This window comes from Anser anser, assembly GCF_964211835.1.
Source record: "Anser anser genome assembly, chromosome: 1".
NCBI lineage: Eukaryota > Metazoa > Chordata > Aves > Anseriformes > Anatidae > Anser > Anser anser.
Window position 1 is genome coordinate 201,672,129 of NC_139720.1, and position 22,421 is coordinate 201,694,549.

At 41.9% G+C, this 22,421-nt stretch overlaps 1 protein-coding gene and 1 long non-coding RNA gene across 23 annotated transcripts in view; one reads left to right on the forward strand and one right to left on the reverse strand.

Moving 5' to 3' along the window:
• Nucleotides 1-2,187: 2,187 nt before the first annotated feature.
• LOC310901143 lies at nt 2,188-11,228 on the forward strand. Its single transcript, XR_014585627.1, has 2 exons — nt 2,188-2,714; nt 4,541-11,228. It is a non-coding gene; the product is annotated as an uncharacterized lncRNA (long non-coding RNA).
• Nucleotides 7,794-22,421, reverse strand: part of FAT3 (FAT atypical cadherin 3) — a 419,605-nt gene continuing 404,977 nt past the window's right edge. For 15 of the 22 annotated variants that reach the window (XM_083840085.1, XM_083840082.1, XM_083840081.1 and 12 more), the window contains 4 exons: nt 21,340-21,453; nt 17,431-17,490; nt 15,010-15,045; nt 7,794-14,363 (listed from right to left, as the gene is read on the reverse strand). In XM_083840085.1, coding sequence (XP_083696211.1) covers nt 13,744-14,363; nt 15,010-15,045; nt 17,431-17,490; nt 21,340-21,453 — 830 coding nt within the window. In that variant the 3' untranslated portion in view covers nt 7,794-13,743. The remainder of the gene's footprint in view (nt 14,364-15,009; nt 15,046-17,430; nt 17,491-21,339; nt 21,454-22,421) is intronic. The other 7 variants (XM_083840076.1, XM_083840072.1, XM_083840069.1 and 4 more) reach the window with 6 other exon arrangements.

Sequence of the window (22,421 nt, forward strand, 5' to 3'; positions counted from 1 at the left end):
ACCACATTGGCTGGCTTTCTGTGTACCACAAACTAAACAAGTTTCCTGGGTGATCTGTCATTTCTTTAACTATTAGCTGAACCACAGCTTTTCCACCAAAGGGACAGATGCAGAATGGTTCAAGATCAGACAGGCTGAAGATCAGAGTGATCTAAAGATGTCCAGTGATGGACACTTAATCCAAGCTCTATGTGAGTGATTTCTAGATGTTAATTCTCTGCCTTTGCTGTAGATCTAATCTGAAATAGGATTTTTTTTCTTTTTTTTTTCTTTTTCTTTTTTTTCCCCCTGTAGTTATTTTTAGCCATCTTTTGATACTAAATAAATAGAGATCCCAAACTTTTATTTTGTCACTGTGAAGTTTGGATCACAACTCTCAGACCCATCCTGTTGCTTTTCTGAATGCTTTGCAACTTCCCAACATCCCTTTTTGAACTGTGAGGGTTTGAATGAGTCATAGTGAAGATGGAAATATTATGTACCTATTACCATTTGGTATTTCCAAATATGCAGCCAAAGATTGCCTCTCAGCCACACATCAAGGTCCTACCATCACAGTTAAAACACTTATACAAGGATTATCTACTATACTACTTCTGAGTACTGTTTACTGGGACACAGTACCAAGCCACACTTCCTTCACCTTGTGAAAGAGATGTATGTTCATTTCTCTGAGATATATGATTGCATGTATTAAAAAAGTGCATCCTTCTCAAAAGGTTCTGGCTTGCCATATGCTCCAGCCTTCTCTGTATATTCAACCGGTTTCCATAATCATTTACCGTTCAAACAATATTTCTGTGTCATTGCACCATAAATTAGACAAGAAAAGACTTTATACCTTTCCAGATAATTTTTGTATCAGTAGGACTGGGATAAGAATGCACCTCTTCTCTGTTCTTGTGGAAACTTGTGTGCTGGATGATGATGATCCACAGATTTAACACTACCAGTCTGATATTTAAGTTATGTTATTTCAGTAACTTTGTTTTTCTTATAACGTTTTCACCCAGTTATGCCAGCCTCTGTGGTCTGATTCAGCTCTAAATGCTGTGCATATCTGCCCTTCTATTTTCTTTTAGTTGAGACCTCAATCATGCTGAGTTCCAGCTTTGCCCACATTAGCTGCTGTTTAGTGACTGAACTTCACAGAAGCCTAATGCCTACTGGCCATATCTTCAAAATTTATACTAAGGGGCAACACAGCAACTCTACACACACACAGGGCAGGGAATGTGTGCCGTAGGGTGTGGAGCTCAGCCACACAACTGGATGAACAGAGCCATGGTCAGTGCTTTCTGGCTGGACTAAGATTACTGCCTGAGTCCATGTGAGTTATGGATATTGCAGAGAAGAAGGAAAGCAAAAAGATGATTGTGGTCTTTAATACCGTGCACCTGCAGCCCAGCAGCACTGCCATTTGAACAGACTGCCACTCAATTCTCCTTTCAGCAGGAGAGGAGTAGGAGGGATCTGGGAAAGAAGATTTTTAAGGAGTTGGGCTGAATCAGTTGCCTGAATACAGGCAACTGAGCACGCACTCATCTAAGCCTGAGACACGTGCACGTGACTGGCAAGCACAGAATCTGTAAATGTCTGTCCTTCTATACCAGAGACTAGGTGAGATAGCTGTCATCTGAAATGACACTGGAGTAAGCAGCTGAGTTGCACCATAATGTTAATCCAAACGTAGGTGTCTGTGAGTCACCCAGGTGCCTAAACTCCCACTATAGTTCATGGCAAACTAGTCAAGTAAATGACTCTAGACCAAGAGTGAGTCCTTGAGGACAAGACAGTCAAAGGGCATTGAGTTTACTTCTCTTCCTTTATGTTGAAACATACAGTGCAACGATAACCAGACTCTGTGACTCTGCACAGGTCTGCAGTCTGCTCTCAAAGGGTCTATGCATTTTGAAGGTTCGTTCTACTGTCTTCTCAAGAGTAAGGGTGTTTGGTATAACTTCTGAATTGAAATAAATTTAGGCAGCTATTGAGCTTGCAGTTCTCAAGGAAGAGATACTTACAGTGCTAGCAAAGACGACACCAGCCTGAAGGAAAGAGATGTTGATACCGGAGGTACCAGGTTACTCACCAGAGTAGTGAGGGCTCGGAAGCTTTGCTCAGAGGCAGCACAGCACCCTGTAGGGCTGTAAAAGCTGAGGCAAGCTGTGGCAAATGTCTCAGCTCTTAGCCTGGCCTGCCTGTTTTAAGGCAATATATGGCAATTGTTGCAGAAGATAATGGGAAGCTTTCTTATCATGGTGGAAGGTAGAAAATACAGGATCTCAGGGGAAAGAGCAAAAAGCAAAACTAAAGTTTATCCGTGCAGCTGGGACAGTGACTAGGGGATCAAGAGAGCACACAAGGCAATGAGGGCACCGTGTTGATCATAAATTGCAGGGTTCTGGTAGCATGGAGGTTTGGGGGTGACCTGTGTGGGAGGAGGTCAGGGACTGTCCCCTGCTGGACACAGCTGGTTCTGTCCAGCCCCCAAAATGATGCAAGCAACATACTGGCTGCCCACACTTTGTGCTCAAAGATATTTAAGGAAAAGTGTTAGCTGCAAGGGTCAAGCAACATGGGAAGAGATGCATGAGGAGACATGTGGATGGAGGCATTGCTGGGGACATGGCTGGGGATGCTCTTGGAAAGAGGCACTCCATGCCAGAGAAGGAACCTCGGGGGGACTGCGGTCATGGGCCACCCACACTGGGGTAAGGACATGCCTGGGGACTGTAGCTTGTGAGAGAAATGGTTCCCTAGCATTTTGTTTATTTGGTTATGTTTTTCTCTCTCTCTTTTTTTTTTTTTTTTTCCTTGCTACCCAAATGAGTAACCAAATTTTGTGTTAATTGGCAGTGAATTAAATTAAGCAAAATCCTCTAAGTAGAGGCTGCTTTGCAAGCACCAACCTCTTTAGTATCACCAGCTGAAGCAATTCAGGTCTCTGTGTTCTCCAGACTCTTACCTGGGGAGCGCTGCCCTGCACCCAGCTACAGGCAGCCTGAAGGAATAACCTGAGTGATGGTGGGAGGAGGCTGTACTGCGGTCACCAAGCTTCTTTTGAAGAAGGTGATCAAATGGCAGTATCCAACACTCTGGCTGAGCAGGCCTTCAAGTACTTTTAAAATCAAATGATTATGTTCTTCTCAAGTTATTTAAGTTATTTCAGTTTGCTATTATTCACAAGGCTTTTATTTATTTATTTATTTATTTTAGTGACATGGCTCTGATTTATTACTAACTAACGAGAATCAAAGAAATGTAAATATCCTCACTTCTGGCCCAGGGAAAAAATGATGCCACTTTCCAAAATGAGAAGTCTTTATAAGACAGATGAAGCTTGGCACTTAGCAATATTACAGTATTGTATTTACATGAGATCTCACAGCACTGCAGTCCTCCTGGATGTGGTCCTGCTGTTTTCTGAATAAATCCTTCATCTTTGGAAGGACAGAGTAAGCTCGCATCCTCTTGCCATAGCAGAGCTCACCCATTTTAGCTAATGGATGTTCACAGAAAGGATAAAGAGCATAGTCTTTAGCTTGTCCGGAAAAAAAAGCTTGGATGCCTCCAGCCTTGCTGTTTTGACTTAGATTCTTCATAGATCAGGACCTAGTGTGCTGATCTAGGACTTCCTGATCCAGGATCTCCACTGCTTCTTATGTAAATATCAGCACCAGCTCTGTGAGTACCTAAGCATCCCATTCCTTGCAGTTACACCAGCAGAGGTTTGTGCAGATGCTTTTCCTCATAGGTGGAGGAGCTCCAGCTTTTTTCCTGCTCTAGGAGGATGAGATTGCTGTAGTGAATGTCTGTCCAGGAGCCCATACTGCATGGTTCACAGCTGTAGGCCTCTGGAAAAAGCAATATTCCTAAAGGCTTCCAGTTTTATTAAAGAGGGAGGGAGGAAAAAGTGGGCTACTGGTTAACCTAATAAATCCTGTGCCCTAAGTGGGTTTCCCTGACTGCCCAGGTGTACTGGTGTTCAGCTCGAGTATTGTTGGCTACATCAGGCTATGTGTGGATGTATTCAATAGGGACAATATTAAGACAGCATCTGTTAGCAGAAACTTTGCAACTAGATCTTAATCAGATCTTTGTCTTCTTTCTTTAGGAATATATATACATATTTCATAGAGTAATGTGATTTTGAGGTTTGCATCAATTAGTACTATTAGAACTGAACAGTAAGCAGAGATAATAAAGGTATTTTTTCCTGAGGACCTACTAAATAAGATTTAGGTTTACTGTAATTCATAAAAGGCAAATAACTTTTATACATGGCAACAGATGGATTTCAGCTGAATAGAAAACATTTTATTTCTTAGGACAGAAAGCACAGAAATAGAATCACAGAACCAAATAAGTTGTGTCCCTTAAATTTTCCCCATATGTCATATGCCCCAACCATTTCAATGGCTCTCCTGGCCTCTGTCTGGTTTGCTAATCTCTCTCACTCATATGAGTAAAGATGCTTAAAACAATTTACATGAACAATTCCCAAACGCAAAACATGCACTGAATGTGGAATCCATAGGATCCAAGATAGAAGTTCGTGGCTGAGGCTGTCATCTGGAATCCTTAACTGCCGCTGAAGACACATGAGCTCTTCTCAGCTGTTGTCCTTCTAAAGTAGACATTAACAAAGGATTAGATGACTTTGCATCCTGAAGTGCCTAGATCCCTTCACTGAATGTAAAGAAGCCAAGGATGGCTGGCTCAAACGGAAATGCCAACACCGGAGATATGCGAGGAACCCTCACCCTATGACTGCATTTGTTCTTTGTGGGGAAGGAAACACAAGGCACAGGTTTTTTGCTGGAAAACCTGCAGGCAGCAAGCCCTTGTGCTCTGGGTATTAGTCTTTGACCAAAAGATGCACAGAAACTGTTAGCCTTGCTTTGCTCAAAGAGGGATGGGGAATGGCAGGCACTTGGTCTCCTTGCAACCTGTCAGTTCACATCTACCTTGAACAAGGGTATTTCAATTTCCCTAACAAACAATTTCCAGGAGAAATCCTTCCTGCTTCTCTTCTCCGTGTTGCAAACATCCCATTCTCAGGGAGACCCAGTGAAGTCAGAGGCACACTGAAGACAACAGGAGTGACCTAATGGACTTAATAAAATCAGCACGTCACCTTTCGTCTGTAGTAAGGTTGAATTACTAGTGCTACTCGAATCCTTTTTTTTTTTTTAAAGACATGATCACCTTATAACTTTGTGTTTAATTAATTTATATAATCTTCTATATGTATGTATATATTTTAAATAAATCACTTAAAGTGACTTGAATAAAAAAAGTTTGTTCTCTTTTTCTCTTTGTTATTGTCCACACAAGTGTCCCTGCAAACACTCCCATGTAACTGATCAATAGGCCGTGGCAGGCAACTGCTTTCTCTGCTTGGCCAGTTTACAGCAGCATTTATTCCCTTGAGAGCAATTCATGACATGTCTGAGCAAGCCAAGAAACAGCCAAGTGGGACAGTGGGAATCAGCTTCTGTGCGGCTTCTTTGTAGTTTTTCTCTTCCTTAGGCAACAGCTTCAGAGCAGTTGTGTCCACAGAGCTCAGTGGATTTACCATGGCTTGCACCAGAGCACATCTCTTGCAGGAGGTGCCTGCTGCTGTCCTTCGGCTCTGGCGGGAGCTCAGGCGAGGTGTGCTGCAGAGAGGTATTCTAGGGAGAACATACACCTGAAAGAATTAAACTAAAAGAGAAAAAAAACTGCTGTTACATTTTCCTTGCCTCCTCTTGCATGGAACCGGGTATGTTTCTACAGCCAGGAGCCTTTCCTCCAGCAGGCTGGTGTGCCCTTTGGAAAAGGCTTTCTTCCCTGTAACATATGATTGCCGGCTGAAAAGAGGCAGGGGGCTTCTAAATTGCTTTCTCTGAACTCGAGAGAAAGTCAAAGTCATTGCACTGACTTTTTCCCATTGAGTGATAAGACTGGGGGCAAGTAGCATGAGAAGGGGAAGCAGAAAGGATGTTACCAGCAGGGAAAGGTCTTTGATCTGAAAATTGAGATGCTCAGTAAGTTTGCAGATAGGAAGGACTCTCCTCTTCATTTCCAGATGAGCGATCCCTAGAGAACTGTGGCAACTCCTAATTGTTTCTGAAGGGCTGGAAATGCCAGCCCTGCTTTCCATGCTGTTTTGCATTACAGATATTTCTGTGGAAATAAAAGAGAAGATTCTTCTGATAAAACTCTGGGTCCACTGAAATCACCAGAGCTGTGTTTTTAGCACCTGCTTCTTTCCATTTTTTTCCCATTAGATTTTACCTCCTAACATTTAGACACCACTTCTGCTGCTGGGTGACATTTTATTTGCTGGCAGCACTGGCTGTGTTAATGGGGGAAGCTGGTTTCCACCATGTTCACCTGGATATGCTGCAAGTTTGCACAACCTGTTACTATAACACATGGCAGGAAGAAGTAGTGTGTTGTTGGCGCGAGTTAAGGGGACAGCCAGTGGTGGCAATTCCTTTTTGACAGGACACTTGCGTGAGCTTTGGCCTCTTTGCCATCTCAGTTCTCATCTTTTCCATCCTAAAAGAAACACTGATGTCGTTCTCTAGCTCTGGACATTAAATTGAGGCAGGAATTTTAAATCGTTTCATCCTGAATGTTCTCCAAACTAGTCTTCCCTGTCCACTTCTCTGCTCCATCTCACTATGCCAGTGAGCTTCGCTGACCTCTGTCACTACTTCCACTGCCATGAATGTTTCACTGAGGTTGAGTCAAAATCTGCTGGGAAATGTAGGAAAGCAGAACAGCTCCTCTACGAGCAGGGAATATAAAAACAGTGAAATAAATAGGAAACTGGCTTACTTGTCCATTCTTGGAAAAATCTTGTTATTCTCAGGGGAAGAGAGATTTTTAATGTTGACTTGGTATTCTGCCTTTCCACAGTTTAAGTCCTGTTTCAGGAATGTTGAATGTTGAATGTTGGGGTATTTGTGCCTTGGCTGGTGGGCTTAGTTAAAACACTGCTCTGAGTCTCACGTTTTAATGGGATACCACACTGCAAGCAGCATCCCTCCTCCTTGGTAGTGCAAGGCGTGCTCCTGGCTGCATCATGGCAGGGCACTCAAAGAGCCCTGGAGGGAATGTCTCTTCTTTCTGCACTGGGCTGTGGGGTGGATCAGACGTGTTCAAGGAGACGTAGACGGAGTTCATCCCTGAATGCAACCCCACAGCAGACTGGGTATTGTGCCTAGCACAATAAGGGCTCTGTCTGGGGCAGTGTGTGCATACCTGAGACTTCCTACCTGAATTTGTCCCAGCTGGTCCCAGCTGCTGGTGCCATGACGCTAGAGGACAGAGATGCCCATGGCAGGAAGCAAACCTGTCCTTCTCCACTGCAGAGCAGGCTGCTGCTTTACACACCACCTCCAAGCACCCATCCCTCATTCCCCTGCTAAGCAGCTAACCCAGAACAGCTGAATTGCCCCTGAACTTGGCTCAGTTGATGGAGCTTAATGCCTAGATGGCTACATGATGTGTTGATACCCTTTGCATCATTTAAGGTTGTGATTTTAATTAGGTAACCACATTAGTGTCCACACACCAGCCAAGCAACTCTTGGCAAGAGCTCTGCAGTGTGAGCAGGGCCCCCTATGGAGGAATTGCCATGTAATAATGAAATGAATTTGAAGAGTCCAAAAAAGTAGTATTTTCTGCAAGACTGCACACACTGAGGTCATGAAATGTTACATTCCTTGCAGAATTGATGTCTTATCTTGTTCCCTCCTTTGAAAGTAGGAGAAAAACCAAGAAATAATCAACACAGCTGGGCTTTTCTTTTTGTTTACTTGGAAAACTTGTTTTAACCATCAACTTTAGCAAATTTTGGCAGTTACAAACCTGTACACTTTTTTGTTTTGTTTTGTTTTTATAGCAAAAGAACACAAGACAATACTGCCAACAGCAATTATGAAGGAACAATTAGTTTTCGGATGAGGGACTATACCCACTCAAAGTGATAAACCTTCCCTTTTGCATAAGGTTTAATCTGTTGTCATTGGAGATATGACATCTCTTAATAACTACTTGAAATGGCATAAAACTCATATCTCTAGGGTTGTTTTTTTTTTTTTGTGCAAAACACATTCATTTAAAAAAAGTCAATAAAAAACATCTTCTTAAAAACAGAAAAAGTTAAACAAAAAGAGCAGAACCAAAAGAAAAGTTACAGTACATTTTGAAATGATTAAAAAGTACCAGTTTTCAAATCTAAAACTTTTTTTTGCTGTTAAAACCAACTTTGATGACCCTTTAGAATTATACCAAACAAACAGACAAACAAAAAGAAAATTAAAGCGACCTGATTGGCATCAAATATCTACAAAAGCCTGGTAATTTGAAACCGTTATATACATTATTTTATAAACTTCTTTTTAAACACCAAAACATACATCTTTTACAAACCAGCCTGCTTGCGACAGGTAAAATTTACAAGACAATCTTTTCCGATACAGTGCTTTAAAGAGAACTGCTTTCATTCCTAAATATCTTTGTCACTTCCTGAAAAGCGGCAGCATGGGCTCATTGCATTGTTAAATAACAGCGATTCAGGTACTCCTACGACAGAAGAATGCTACAGTTCTGAGGGCTCCAATCTCTTTCCACAATACAGTTCAAGTGCACTCTTAACAATGGTAAAGATTACTTATGGCCTTTGTGTAATACGACATACTTGTAGTTATTGCTTTTCATTATTACATAATGAAATGAATTTAATTTCATTTCCTCCCCATCCATCCATCCCTGTGATGATGCAGCTGATTTACTAACTGAATGCTCCTTCTGGTCATGGAGATGTTAAATGTCAAGTTTATGAAACACAGGCTAAAGGCCATGGATAATGGGCAATACTCTAAATTTCTAAGGCTCTATTCACAGTTTAGTGTATGGAGAGGGACAGAGATGCAAAAAGCACAGTTTTACTGCATGGCAAATGATGGTAAATGATCAGAAGATGAACTTTAAGATGTAGCTCTCTCTTTGGAAACATATGAAATATCTATTATTATTCAGTTAATAGATCCCCCAAAATACCAACCAAGCATAAATGTACTTTCACTACTGGCTTTAAATTGCTTTTTTTTTTTTTTTTTTCTCCATTATTAAGCATGCAACCTTTCCGAATGAAGTGTAGCAGAACTGGTCCAGGGCATCTTCAATTCTCCTGTGTATGCAGTTATTACCAGCTATAAGGATGCACTATAGCATTCCTTTAGCTTTTCAAACAGGAGCTTGATGAGGAGTACAGCCATATTTTTAACCATTTTTCCTGTCCTGCCCATATGTTTCTTTACAATGGATGTTAAATTGAGCCAACAGCAACAATTTTCATGTCATATTCTTGAAGATTACCACCTGTCTGGCTCTCAGAGACAACAGGCTGCTGCCCCCCCTAATAACCAGCGTTTCGGCATTGTGCATTGCCTCACCGTGCTGTGTCCAGGCTGAGTTTCTCACTGAAGAGGGCACCAATACACCAAGGCCAGCACTACTTCGGACTATACTAGAGAATTTAGAAAAGAGAAGAAAAATACCAAAGACCTAAATCTAACTTGCCTGTGGGACATGCAGAGGGGTAGAGCCCGTGCTGGAGCACAGAGTTTTCTTCTATCAGGAAAACAGAGGCAGCGAGAAGCCTTTGGCTCCTTCCAGCTTTGTGCTGCTCTACAGGCTAAAGAAACCCACGGGATAGCACAGGATTAAGGACATCACCAAGCTTTAGGAAAATTTCTGGACTGTGTTGAAATCACAGCACTGCAGTGAATCTCTACTACATCTTCCTGGTTGCCCTCCTATGCTGTTTCCTATAGGAGTAGCCGATAGGAAGGCAACTTTACGGTGGTCTTCTAGCAGGGCTGTCCATTTGGCCCTGTGGGAGGGAGGTGCTGTTGTGTCTCCTTGTGTCACCTTGGGCTCTGTGCCCAGCTATAAGATACTGGGTCAGGATAGCAATCACATGCGGTACCTTTGGGACTATGGTTTGTTTTGTTTGTTTTGTTTTTAGGATGTTTATAACCCAAAGGCAAAATAATCAACATATTTCAGAAAAGTACATAAGCCTGTTTTTCCCTTTTGCACAAGGCCACTTAATGTGGTATCGGCAGCGTAAATTATGATGTCAGTCACTTTAAGGCTCTTCCCACTGCCAGAATTATCAAAAGGCTCTCCGTGTGTATGGCATTTGGACCAAAACACAGAGAACACGCATCCTTTTACTCAGACACACACCCCTCAGTAAAGTCAGTGATTTTTGACACAAGCAGGTATTTGAATTTTTAAAAGTTGCTTATTTCTTGGTTTGCTTCTTTACAAAAAGCAAAAACTGTCTTGTTCCTAAGGGTATTAATTCACTGATAGTGCAAAGCATTTAAGTCTATGAAACCTCTCTTACAGCAGATCCTGAAAGAAAACACTGTGTGGTGGAGCCATCTACAGGAATGTGAGTTGAAATACAGACACGCAGGATCAAGGCCAACCAGATCAGCTCTAACAAAACTAGGGAGCTGGCAATGGCAGGAGCAGCAACATAAAAATCACCATATGGCAGAAAAAGAATTAAATGTTGGATGGAATAACGTAAACACTAATTCTTACATCAGGTTGTGCATGTGTTGTTATCTTCCAGCTTAGAAAATTAGGGCTTGTCCACGTAGAGCAGTAATTAAAAAGAAAATAGTATGGATTAACAAGAGGATGTTAATACAAAAATCTTACTCCCTAAGAGGTATTTCACCTTGAGATCTGCATTCAGGTTCTTATCACTATCCAAAAAGGCCAGAACAAAACCAGAAAGGCCACATCAGTACCAATATCCACAGAGGGGCATTTGTTTGAGATGGAAAAAATAGATTAGGCTCATTTGATTTGGAGGGGAGGAGATACTGAGGTATAGAAATGAGTGGGACAGAGAAGGCTGAACGGTGATCCTTGGCACCTTCCCCACAGCACTTTAGTTTGTAGGCATTCAGTGAAATGAAATGGCAACAACATCAAAACAGAAAAGGTACTATACATTGTATTTATGCATATTTTACTAGTAAAATTCACTACCAACAAGATATTACTGAGGCAACAAGCTTGGTAAGAAACATCGATCTTTTTTTGTATGGCAATTGCTAGGCTCCAGTGGTGTTCTCCCTTGTGACACTTCTGATATGTCCCAGTAAAGTTTTGATATCAGAGTCTCAGGCTTACTCAAGATTTTTCGCTACAGAAAAGAAGATGACAAGTACACTTCATAACTAGCTGGGGACTAAAACAGAAGTAATTGCATAATAGATAAAAATGTCTCACACCAAAACTGAGTAGGAGCAAACCCCATGTAAACTACAACTAGATGCTAAGAGACTATCACATTCTCAGAAAGTCATACCAGCTTTAAAATTGCTTCATAGCAGCTAAGCTTGCAGCTTTGCTTTTCTAACTCAGTTGTACCTAATCTTGAAGAGACATCAATCTAATCCTTGCATCTCATTTCTTGCAACACAGACTTCATGAACTATGCAAATCATCCTCTGTCTGTGCCTCAAGGCTTGCCAAACCACTTCATGGTTTATTGGCAAATCCCTCAGTTCCTTGCAATCGCGATACAAATTTCCATTACTATTTTTTTCTTGAAAACACAGGGAGAATAGCAGGGAAAGGGAGTTGAAACGTACTGTGTGCACATTCAGAATATATCACTGTTACAGAAGCATGTTTACTTTGAGAAGACCAAGTGACATTCATAAATTCAGTGGACAGGAACTACTTGTGGACAAGTACTTGATAATACTTGTATGTGCAGTATATGGTATTTCCAGAAGTTCACTCAATTTTTCATGTACTTGTATAAATGAGCTGTTTTCTAATGAAGAACTGCTGCATATTGTACCTACTCTGAGAATTTTAGAAATCCCGTTTTATTAAAAGTGTTACAAGCTGCAATTATTTCAATTATATTCTATTAATAATTTCTTCGTGTTGGGGGTAATCTGTGAATGAACACTTTTTGTATGTCAAGAAATGGACAACAACTTAATTTTGGGCAAAGCTCAAATCAGTCAAGCACACGCCCGGGAATACAACTGATGAACCTATTCAGTTAACATGTTTGACCATGAGACAGGATATGGAAAGCAGCATAGGAAACCTGTTAATGAATCTACTCATTAATAACAATGACGTATTCAATAGCTTTTCAAAATGACTGAATTATGCCATGGCAGGAATGGATGAAACCCCAGCAGTAATGCAGACTACAGACTCACATTCATTGATAAGGTATAAAGATGCTATAAAATGAGGTGGTAGAAACATTTTCATAGCACTGAGCAATGGGTACATGTATTCTGCTTTAATACATTGAGTGAAAATGCCGTATTTCCATATTGCACTTAGCTGCTCGGGCCAATCACTGTGAAAGGTCATTTACTCCAATGAGGATGAGGGAAGCATAAGAGCATAGTTGATGCCGTGGTTTTCCTCATTCCATGATATCCTAAAGTCTGCAAACAACCTTCGGAAGTCCTCAAATCCTACGAAATCACACACACATCCGACAGAAAATCTAAAACCAGATCTCTGGCCTTGGCCCATCCGTGCAGTTCCACCGACTGAGTCAGTTTACAGCAGCTGACAGCTCATCCCATAAACTCTAAGGATGGACATTTGCCAAATGATGTTAAACTAACATTATATATGATTATAGCAATGTTTTATGCAACTTAATTGCAACTAATTTTACTGCAATAATTGTAGCATGATGACTGCTGTTAAAGAGGTGATTGCCCAAGCAAGGAATTTCAAAAAAATCAGCCACACTACATAGATACTTAGGTTTGCCAGATGTTTTCAGATCCATGTTCATGCTGCATACAGAAGTCAAGGGAAGCTGTAGGTACACGTCTGAGGCAGAACCGGGCCGGTACTGAACCAGACTCTGACATTGCTAGAAGTTCTCACAGGTGAAGTTGTACACACGCATCTGACATCAGGTGTTAAAACACGGCAACCAAAGCAGGCCAACTTAGAGTAAATATAGGCTGTATATATGTTGTTGTATATATGTTGTGATATATGTACACAAAGTAGAATGAAATGCTATGTAACAAACAAAAGGGTAGATAAATATTTATGGACAAATGACTGGTAGCTTGCCTTTGATACATCAATTTGTAAATGTTGATTTTTAAGCCATCTGACATGTTGTACATAGCAGCCTCAGCAATCAATTGCTTTCACTCTTTTGCTCACATAATATTTCATGCAGTATTGCATCTTGGAATGATCCATACCAGTTCTTTAATACTGTAGGGAGATCATAACACTGTAACACTTTTAATAATACAATACCAAAAAAAACCACAAACCCCAACCCTGGGTGATGGTGGGAGGGAGAGAAGGAATTTATTTAGCAATGAGATCGTTTCCCCCTTCCTCAAATGCTCAGTTTTACTCTTGGTAATAAATAGAAGGTACATACTCTCCAGATTGTCTGTAACAATTTTGTGATGTGTAATACTTAACGCAATTGGTCTCTTCGTGTCTGCACATACAGTATCATTTCTGAACAAGTTAATAATGGGTTATACTGTATTTTTGCATTGCCCAATATATATAGATACACCTTCAGCAAAATTTCTTCTCAATATTTATACTATTAATTGGACCAAATGACAAAAAAAAAAAAAAAGAAAAAACAGAAGAAGAAGAAGAAGAAGAAGAATGGAGCTTCCTTTACACTTGTGTCTGATGCTGGGTCTCCACAAATGGAATGTGAACATTTTCTAGGTTGAGTTCCTCCACGCTTTCATAGTCACTCATGGCTACTTCAGAGTCATCAAAGCCGCAGCTGGCTGAGACGTCAGAAGAGGAGGCATCTAGGGAGTTGTGCAAGGATAAGGGCATCTTACCTGCACTAACGTTTTCTGTGTTCTGGCTTGGGCCAACAGCAAAAGTACTAAATTCGTTCCCAGTCTGAGCCCCTGCAGTGTCTGTCTCATGGGGGAACTGGTGAGGAGGGAGGTATTGGCTGGGGTGGAAGTGCGGCCGTCGCCTACAGTCGGGGCTGAGCGTACTTGCCATTGAGACCGGCTGCGAGGGCGGAAGGGTTTCATATTGGTCTGGATAATCCTCTGGAAGAGGAGGTGGTAACTGGTCCTGGCTCATGAACTCCTCTTCATGAGGGGGAGGGTAGTCGCTGTCGATGTCGTAGCCACCAAGGTAGTAATCTGTTTCCAGCTCTCTGGTGCTGCCATGGTGAGCCGAGCCTCCATCTGCCGTCTCAAAATTGGGCACTTCTTCGATGTCGGATAAACGAGCGCTTGGCATCCAGTCAGAGGTATCCCAATGATACGCTGCAATGGGAAAGAGAACCAGAGCTGTTAGGATGAGGACACTAATGGCAAGGGGGTGTCCAGCATGCACTGGAGTTTGCTAAAGAGCAAACTCTCAATCCTCACAGCACGTTTAAATCACAGCATGCGCCACAGGCCATCGCTGCAGGTCAGCCATGCTCTGACCAGAGCGGTAGGAGAGAAGGACAAAATGGCATGATGATGCTAATGCGAACAAGCAGAGAAATGAAACACGGCTAATCTAAGGCCGTGTTCACATCTTAGGGTGTTACTAGGTTGTATTAGAAACCATGACGCTGTCAAATCAAAATTACAAAAATCTCTGAATTAATGCTTTTCACAGTTAATTGAAAAAAAAATAAAGGCAGCATGCTTATGATAAAACATCTAATCTCCCCTTCCACCTCCAATGACTTTGTCTCAAGAAAGGAAGTGTGCAAGCAAACAATCTGATCAACCAAGAGACTGAGAACTGGATCCTGAAATAAAAAAAAAAAAGTGTCTGGCCATTCTCATGCAGCATTTGCAACCCGACAGAATTCAAACAAAAGAGAACATGTGAAGCAGTTCAAGAAAAAACAGATCAAGTCAGTGCCCTCCCACCCCAGCACAGTCCAACAGGCAGAAAGGGTCTCAGAAAAATCACCTCTGTTGTAGTTCTGTCCTTGATCCATAACAGACACTGTTAGATACAAAGTGAAAAGTAAAAACTGGTAACTTTGAGCGTGTTACCAGCGTAGTCTTACATGTGAAAATACAAAACTCTGCATGCATATTTCTAAAGTACAGTTGGCTCGGTGTCATTTTAATAGGATTTTAAATTGTTCTTTATTTTAATGTACAAGATAAGCTTGCCCAGTCAAATGCAGACATACATAAAGAAATGATTGTCATGTGCATTATATTCCTTTTCTATCATATCTTAATTATCTACCCTCACTGAACAGATATGGAATTACATTACAGCCGGAATTCTTAATACAAAAAGGGCTATCCACCATCTCTATGGTTTATAATTGCAAAGTACATTTCTCTCTCACTTTGAAACAGAAAAATAAGAATCTACCATTCTCAGGGCCGGTTCAAACAAATCTGGGCCCACCTGGGCTCAGATACCATGGTGATGGGCACGGTATAAGAACCTGAATAGAATAGAATACAAAGCCATTTAATGGGGCCGTCAGCTACAATGCCCCGCAACCCCGTACCCACCTCCCACCTGCACTGCCATGCTAGCTGGTGGGGAGGGAGGCATTCCGGTATGGAGAGGGTGCAGGGGCTGGGGAGAGAGCAAGGAAAGAGGTTTTGTGTGACAAGAGCGGGGAATAAGCTGCAGCGTCTTCTAGATGAGATGCTCTTGTTCAGCCACATGTTATTGGGCTTCATGCAAGAAGTCACCGGGCAAGGTCTCTGGACTGCCTTGCTGGAGGAGGTCTGGTCCGATGAGCAGCACCTTATGGCATGACAGTCCTTAATCTCTGGCACAGATGAGGTCAGAGAAGGCTATTCTCCAGGCCTCCATCTATTAACACCACTCTTGCCCTTGCTTATCACCACATAGGCTGCGTGGTGACAGTGATTTATTTGTTAGCTTGTTAGCCAGATAGCAGCCTTCTACCTGCTCTGCATTAGCCTGGGCTGAGGAGGGCTAGGGCTACCGCAGCTTTAGCGGCACTGTCTGAACCGGCCCTAACCACTCTTCTCCTTCGTCATTCCTCTCTGCTGGATACAGATGCTGCTGTCTTTCAGTCAGTGTAATGACATTGCACCCGAGATGCGTCGGGTCCTTCCGAGCTGCGTGGTTTCGGGATCCAGGAGAACCTCACTAATGTGCTGACTCGCACCACCCGCTGCAGCTCCCCGGGGCAGGAGCCCTGTCCTCCTCCCACCGCGATGCACCCGCAGCCCCTGTGCAACTAACGGTGCACTGCTTTCACCAGCTCTGCTGCTGGGCATTCAAGATTAGTAACCCTTATGTGAGGAACGGGGAAGTGGGCTAAGCATTTTCAGTGACAGCCTGTTGAAATTGTTGCCAGGTTGGCTTTTTCTGACCTGTAAAGCATGATAGGAAGCCAATGTGTTTGCTTATGCTTTCCTTTAGGAATGCAGGGACAATTACAGTGGCTGTGCTTTCATTTCAGTTTTTTTTTTTTATTTTTTTGAGTGGGACTTTCTTTTTGAGCTAACCTTGCCTAGTTTATTTTATACAAAAGGCAGAAGAATGGCAATCTTACACTTCAGAAAATCAGAAAATACACTATAGACTATATTTTGGACTTGTGGATAACCAAGTTGATGCTGAGTTGACATTTTCCCAAGAATAGGATAAATGCTTCACAAATAAATATAACTAATATTTATTTTTGGTATATCACATTTCTTCAATGCTTTATCAAAGAGGCAAATTGTAATGTTCTGTTTTACAGTTAGGGAAACCACTTGTAGCATGATGGGTCTAAGATTACCCAGAGGGCCAATGGCAGAGCTGAATATTGCCACGCTCATTCAGTAGGCAGAGCAACCCCAGGGGAAGGGCAATGGTGGGCAGGCTGCTTGCTGTGTCATACGTGGAGTTATGTGTATATATCAGTTTGACACTATTATCTGGGAGAATCCAGCTACCTGCCCTCCACTACTTTGCTCCTCTCCACGTAGTGCCAATGGAGTGCATAAGCCAACTTTACTGCAGCCAGGATACTTTACAGCCAGCCTTCCTGGATCTTCTGTTTCCCATCCTTTGTAGATGGGACAATCTCAGTGACTTGGCTCCATTGTCAATCTCATCCTACTCTCTCTGAAGGCAATGGCAATAAGCAAGCAATAACATTGACTGAACAGAAGATGATGATGGCCTTGACACCTTTTCTACCACCTCCAGTTACCCATAGATATCTTCTGGTACACCACCCTGATGTTCTTGGGTTTGCTGGTGAATATGCTGATTTGCAAATCCCAATCCCCACCACAGGTTTGCTTGTCAGTGTAGATTAGTGAGATTCTGCTGGAGTGTTTCACAATGAAAACAAGAAGCATTGTTGTATAACAAGAAAGAAAAAAAATTAAATACCTTCATTTTCTATAGTGTCAACTACATTGTTGACAAGCTGTATGACAGTCACTATGGAAGCTTGCAGGGGAGGGAAAGCAGAAAATAAAGGGAAGGGAAGGACAGCTTCAGGTTAGTATTTAAAACACATGTCATATGTTACCACAATAAATTCTCTCAAACAGACAGAACTGACATAGAAAAAAAAAGTCTGCCGACCAGTGCATGATTTATGCAGTGGGTTGCAGGACATTTCATTTCAGATAACCCAATACATTTTCAGAGTGGTGATAAATTCCAAACCAGCATTTCCAAAAAGGCATATGGCATGATGTGTATCACCTCATAAATTCAAGCAGACTGGCCAGCTGATTCAATTAAACAAAGCAGTATCTTGCCTACCTGACACTAATTTCTAATTCATTCTTGCTTAAAGGTCTCCAGAGACCATGCCATGTGCTCCGAGGGATCATTATCTTTTAGACCAACGTACCATCTGAAACAGTGCTAAGCTTAATCTATTTCCTAAGAGGAATGTTTTACTTATTTACGGTTTGAGCCATGCAATGCAATACCTCTGGGACATTATACAGTACTCCCGTAATTAGATGGACACAGTCAAGTAGGTTTGGCTCAAATTTAGGTCTCTGCTTGACAGAATATTTTCATAAATGCCTTGTGTGTTCTCAGCAACTATTTCACCAAAATATACTTTTTCCTTGAAATAATTAATATAGGCCACACAATCTTTTAACACAGAGAGGAACAGTGTTTGATCTTCTAGCTGATCTGAATTTTGGACAAACTAACACCCTTGCCTTTGACTACTTGAGATAAAACCCAGTGAAACCAGAGGGGAAGTTCCCATTACATTCAGTGCGTACTGGGTTTTCCGACGTCTTCAGCTAGAAGAAAACTGATTGCTTTGGAATAGGCTAAGAAGAAGACCCAAAATGTTGTGCAAGAAATACATTGTTGTTTCACACAGCCGATAGACTTAGAGGTCATAGAGGTCTTAGACTCAGACTTAAAGCAATAGCAGCTTTCAACTCTGTGCTGAACATTCAGGGGACTGTGTTAAATTTTGAGCATGGGATCAAGTAACTCATCCAATTTCCTCAGTCCTTGTGAGTGCTTGGCAAAAAGAGCCTTGATAAACCAAACAAACCATGTTCTATGTCTCTGTTGAGTGTTTATAACATCAGTGGCACTGGTAATCGTGTAAGTAAGGGAGGCTTGTATTGGCTAATGCAAATAAACATTATGGAAAAGTTGGTGGCACCATGTAATTAGCTGCTGTGTGGCTGGAAAAAGAGGTGGAGAACAGCCAAAAGATGCACGAGGAGCCTTGTCAGAGCTAGGGGGAACCACTGCCTTGGCAGTAAGGTTGCAGCCCCATCCTAGTCCTGGCTTCCCCATATATTGCTGATGTGAGTGAGACAAGGCAAGGAAGGGCTGGAAAGAAAAAGAATTCCACCAAGAAGAAGGACCTCTCTATCCCTCCACTACTGGGAATGTCAGCCAAATGGGAATGGGTAATATGAGAAGGAAAGGTGGTGCTTCTGCCAGGGATCTGGGAGCTACGGAAAACAGAGTGTGAAAACAAGAGGTCAAAAATCAGGCCCAGCACAAGAGTCTTCGTGGCAGCTAAGGGATGGCTCTGGTGAGAGCTGAGCAGAGAAGGGAGGGAAACTTCTACCCCAGGCAGTTCAGTGTAAGAGAACATCCAAATCCAGCACTGCCAAGGGTGGAAAATTGGCATCATCAACAGCAGTTCCTTGGACTGCTCAGCACAACCAGCAATTCAATGACAGTGAAATGGTGACCTAAAGGTCCACTTTTGCCACATCCTCCTGTTTCCAAATTGCTTATTATGGAGACCTGTAACTTGCTTTTGAAGTGAGTTTTCAAAACATTATTGCTGAGAGCAGGCAACTATTTTTCTTTGCAACCATTAAAAATATTGCTTTTTGATTACAGGGAATACCATTAATTACTCTCAGCAAGTCTAGGGGAGCTGAGAAATTTAAATGAGGTAGAAATGAGAGAGTACACTCCAGCTCAATATCACATCCAAAATGTTTGCAGGGTGAAAAAAATATATGTATATATTTTTTTTTCAATGCAAAAAGACAAGGCTCCAAGCAACATGGAGAGGGTGGGTGGAGGTTGCCTGCACCTGACACTAACTGAACAACGTAGGGCTGGTCACACCTTCAGCAGGATGTGTCACAGTGCTTCTCTGGTGGAAAACAGGCTTCCCCAGTCAGAAGTGAATCACCAGTTTCACAAGATGGTGTTGGCACATTTCTACTGCAGCACAACGAAAACATGTCCTCCCTGTCTAGCCACATGGACCTCAGCTTTGGAGGAAGAAGCCTGGAAAAGGAGCAGCCTCTCCTGCCTTCCCAGAATGCTGAATTGTACTCACTGCTGTTCCACTGACAACCTTTTAACCTTTGCAGGGCTGTGAAGCAGAAAAAATTAAAATGACAGGAGGGGGAAGAATTTATGGTTTCAAGAGGGATATCCATTATCCCCTATGTACAACTATGTGAGTGTGAATATGCTTACTTAGCCTGTATTTGTATTTTAGGTTCTTCCACTGCAAAACCAAGCCGACACTGAAAGAAAGCCAGAACGTGCAGTCTTGCATTGACCTCTGAAAAATGACTCAGATGATTTAAGTTACTTTCTTCATTCTCTCTGAAGTTATTGATTTGTTTAGACCTTGAACTTGAATTGTTACCTTTAAAGGCCATATTTTCAACGTAGGTTTCAGGAAAAATGAGCGGGCACAGAAGGCCCAATTCAATTTCAGTGGGTACTGTGCCACTGCCTCAAATGGGGGCAGGATAAGATGCTTGAAAAGCCTTATTAGAATTTGGGGGATATAAAAAGTAACCATGTACAATAAATGAACACAAGGATAATTATTATAGAAACAATATCACAAAAGGTTTTTTTGGGGGGGAGGGGGCACAGAAAAGTGCTGAGAAGTTTAACAAAAATATTCATGATGCTTCAGTCACAGCTGAAACAAAAGGAACTGCAAGTGCCCTTCACTTTAAGTGCTTTTTCCAACATTCAGGAGTACCTAGGGAAGAGCTGCGTGACTTGACTGAGGAACCGAGTCTCCTGACAGTTCATTAACTGGCATCTGAGGAATCTAAGTGTAATGTCTTTGTGCTAATCTTTTTCTGTGTATCTGCATGAGTCTTCCCCGACATCCATCATCCCTCCCTGGCAGAAACATCACGGGTTTTCTCAGCACCACTGCTCAACATGCATGGGACTTAGGAACAAAGGTTTGGTCTGACTTTGCATGCCGCTTTCTGGCTGCGTATGGCTCTGCCCACGTCACCCACTGAGATAATGATGTAGGGGCATGAGAGGGGCAACTAATATGCACTGAGTAAGGATTTAATAGTGCTCTATTGTTAGCTGAACTGTGATTGCCAGGGAGAGGCCAAGCCACCAGGGACTGTCCCATCCACTCATTGTTGCGTGCTGAGCACCAGCAGAGTTTTGTTGGGACTGTGAATGAGACCTGGAAAACTGCAGAGAAATTCCTTTCATTTGACTCATGAAACATCAAAGTCATCCTCTTTCAAGAGGGAAAATGATGGAAAACCTACAGCTTAACTTGCTACCTATTAGTCAACTTCTACCTTGGCAACATAAGCCTGCTCTATCATAACTGATTTACTGTAAAGCTTGGTACTGATGCAACAGCTCCAAGAATCAAGATTTTAATTACATTCCTGTAATTTAAAAAATGGCCACAAAGTGAAGGTTTGATTCCAGGACTTTCTGACTTCCAGAATCATTAAAGGGTTTTCCAGATGTCTTCTAATTGTTTTTAATAATGTTAGAAAGAGAGTTAAATGCCTTTGTCCCCAGCATAATAAAGATAAAATCATTTCTTACCATTGTCATCACCCGAATCAGACTGGAAAGAGCTGAGGGACTGTACTTCAGAGTTGCTGCCTTTATTACTTCCTGCAAAACAGGTCACTTCTTCAGCGTCATCAACCCCTTTACCTTCATTGACAGCAAAAACAAAGCACAATGGTACTCTATATGTATGAGCATTTGCCTATTTATACCACGGAGCCATCTAAATGCTGCCCACAGGTAGTCTTCTATTATTTTTGTCAGGATAAAATTATTTCCTCCAGACAGAGGAATTGACCCATTGGTCATGAAGGCAGCTGATGACGATACCCAGATTTTTGAAGTGTTTGAAGCCCAAAGAGTCTCTTGAGTAGCTAACACCATCATAATCTAGGAATCTGTATTCAGATGCTTTTGATACCATGTAGTCTCAGTGGCAAAGAAAACGATGACTAAAAATGTGGTATAAACATCTTATACAAGAGATTACAGTTGCATTTATCTTTACTGTCCATTTCCTAACTTAAGAGCCTTTTTATAGGCTCACTCAAAGCTCAGAAAAGTTATTGGGCATCTTTTTATTTACATCAGTGGCCCTTGGATCCACCATTGATGTAGAGTAGATTATGCTACAATTTACATTGTTTTTCATCAAGGACATTCAGTCTTGACAACTCTTCTACAGTTCAGAAATGTTAACTGCAGCCTGTGGTATAAGTTCACATGTAATTAAATACAGACATTCAAATACACATTCTGTGAGTGATAACAAGGAAAACATATCATTCACAGTAAGCACTGAGAGACAGATGTGTTAGTTAATTATGAATGAACACACTCAGGTGCTGCAAACAGTCAATCCACGTAAGTACAGCTCTCCACCTGCTACCTGTAGGTATTTCTACCCAGCATGGGGCACCTGCATATAGTAACAGCTGATTTGCTCCTGCTGAGAAGCAGGGTATATAGTCGATGGAGTGAGTGCTGCAGTAATGAAGCTGCACTGATTCCACTCGTTGACAGCTGAGGTCCATCCCCATGGTGTGGCATCATGCTGTGCAGAAATTCATGCAGATACCAGAAGCGTCAGTGGCAAGAGCACCCAAGAGAATACA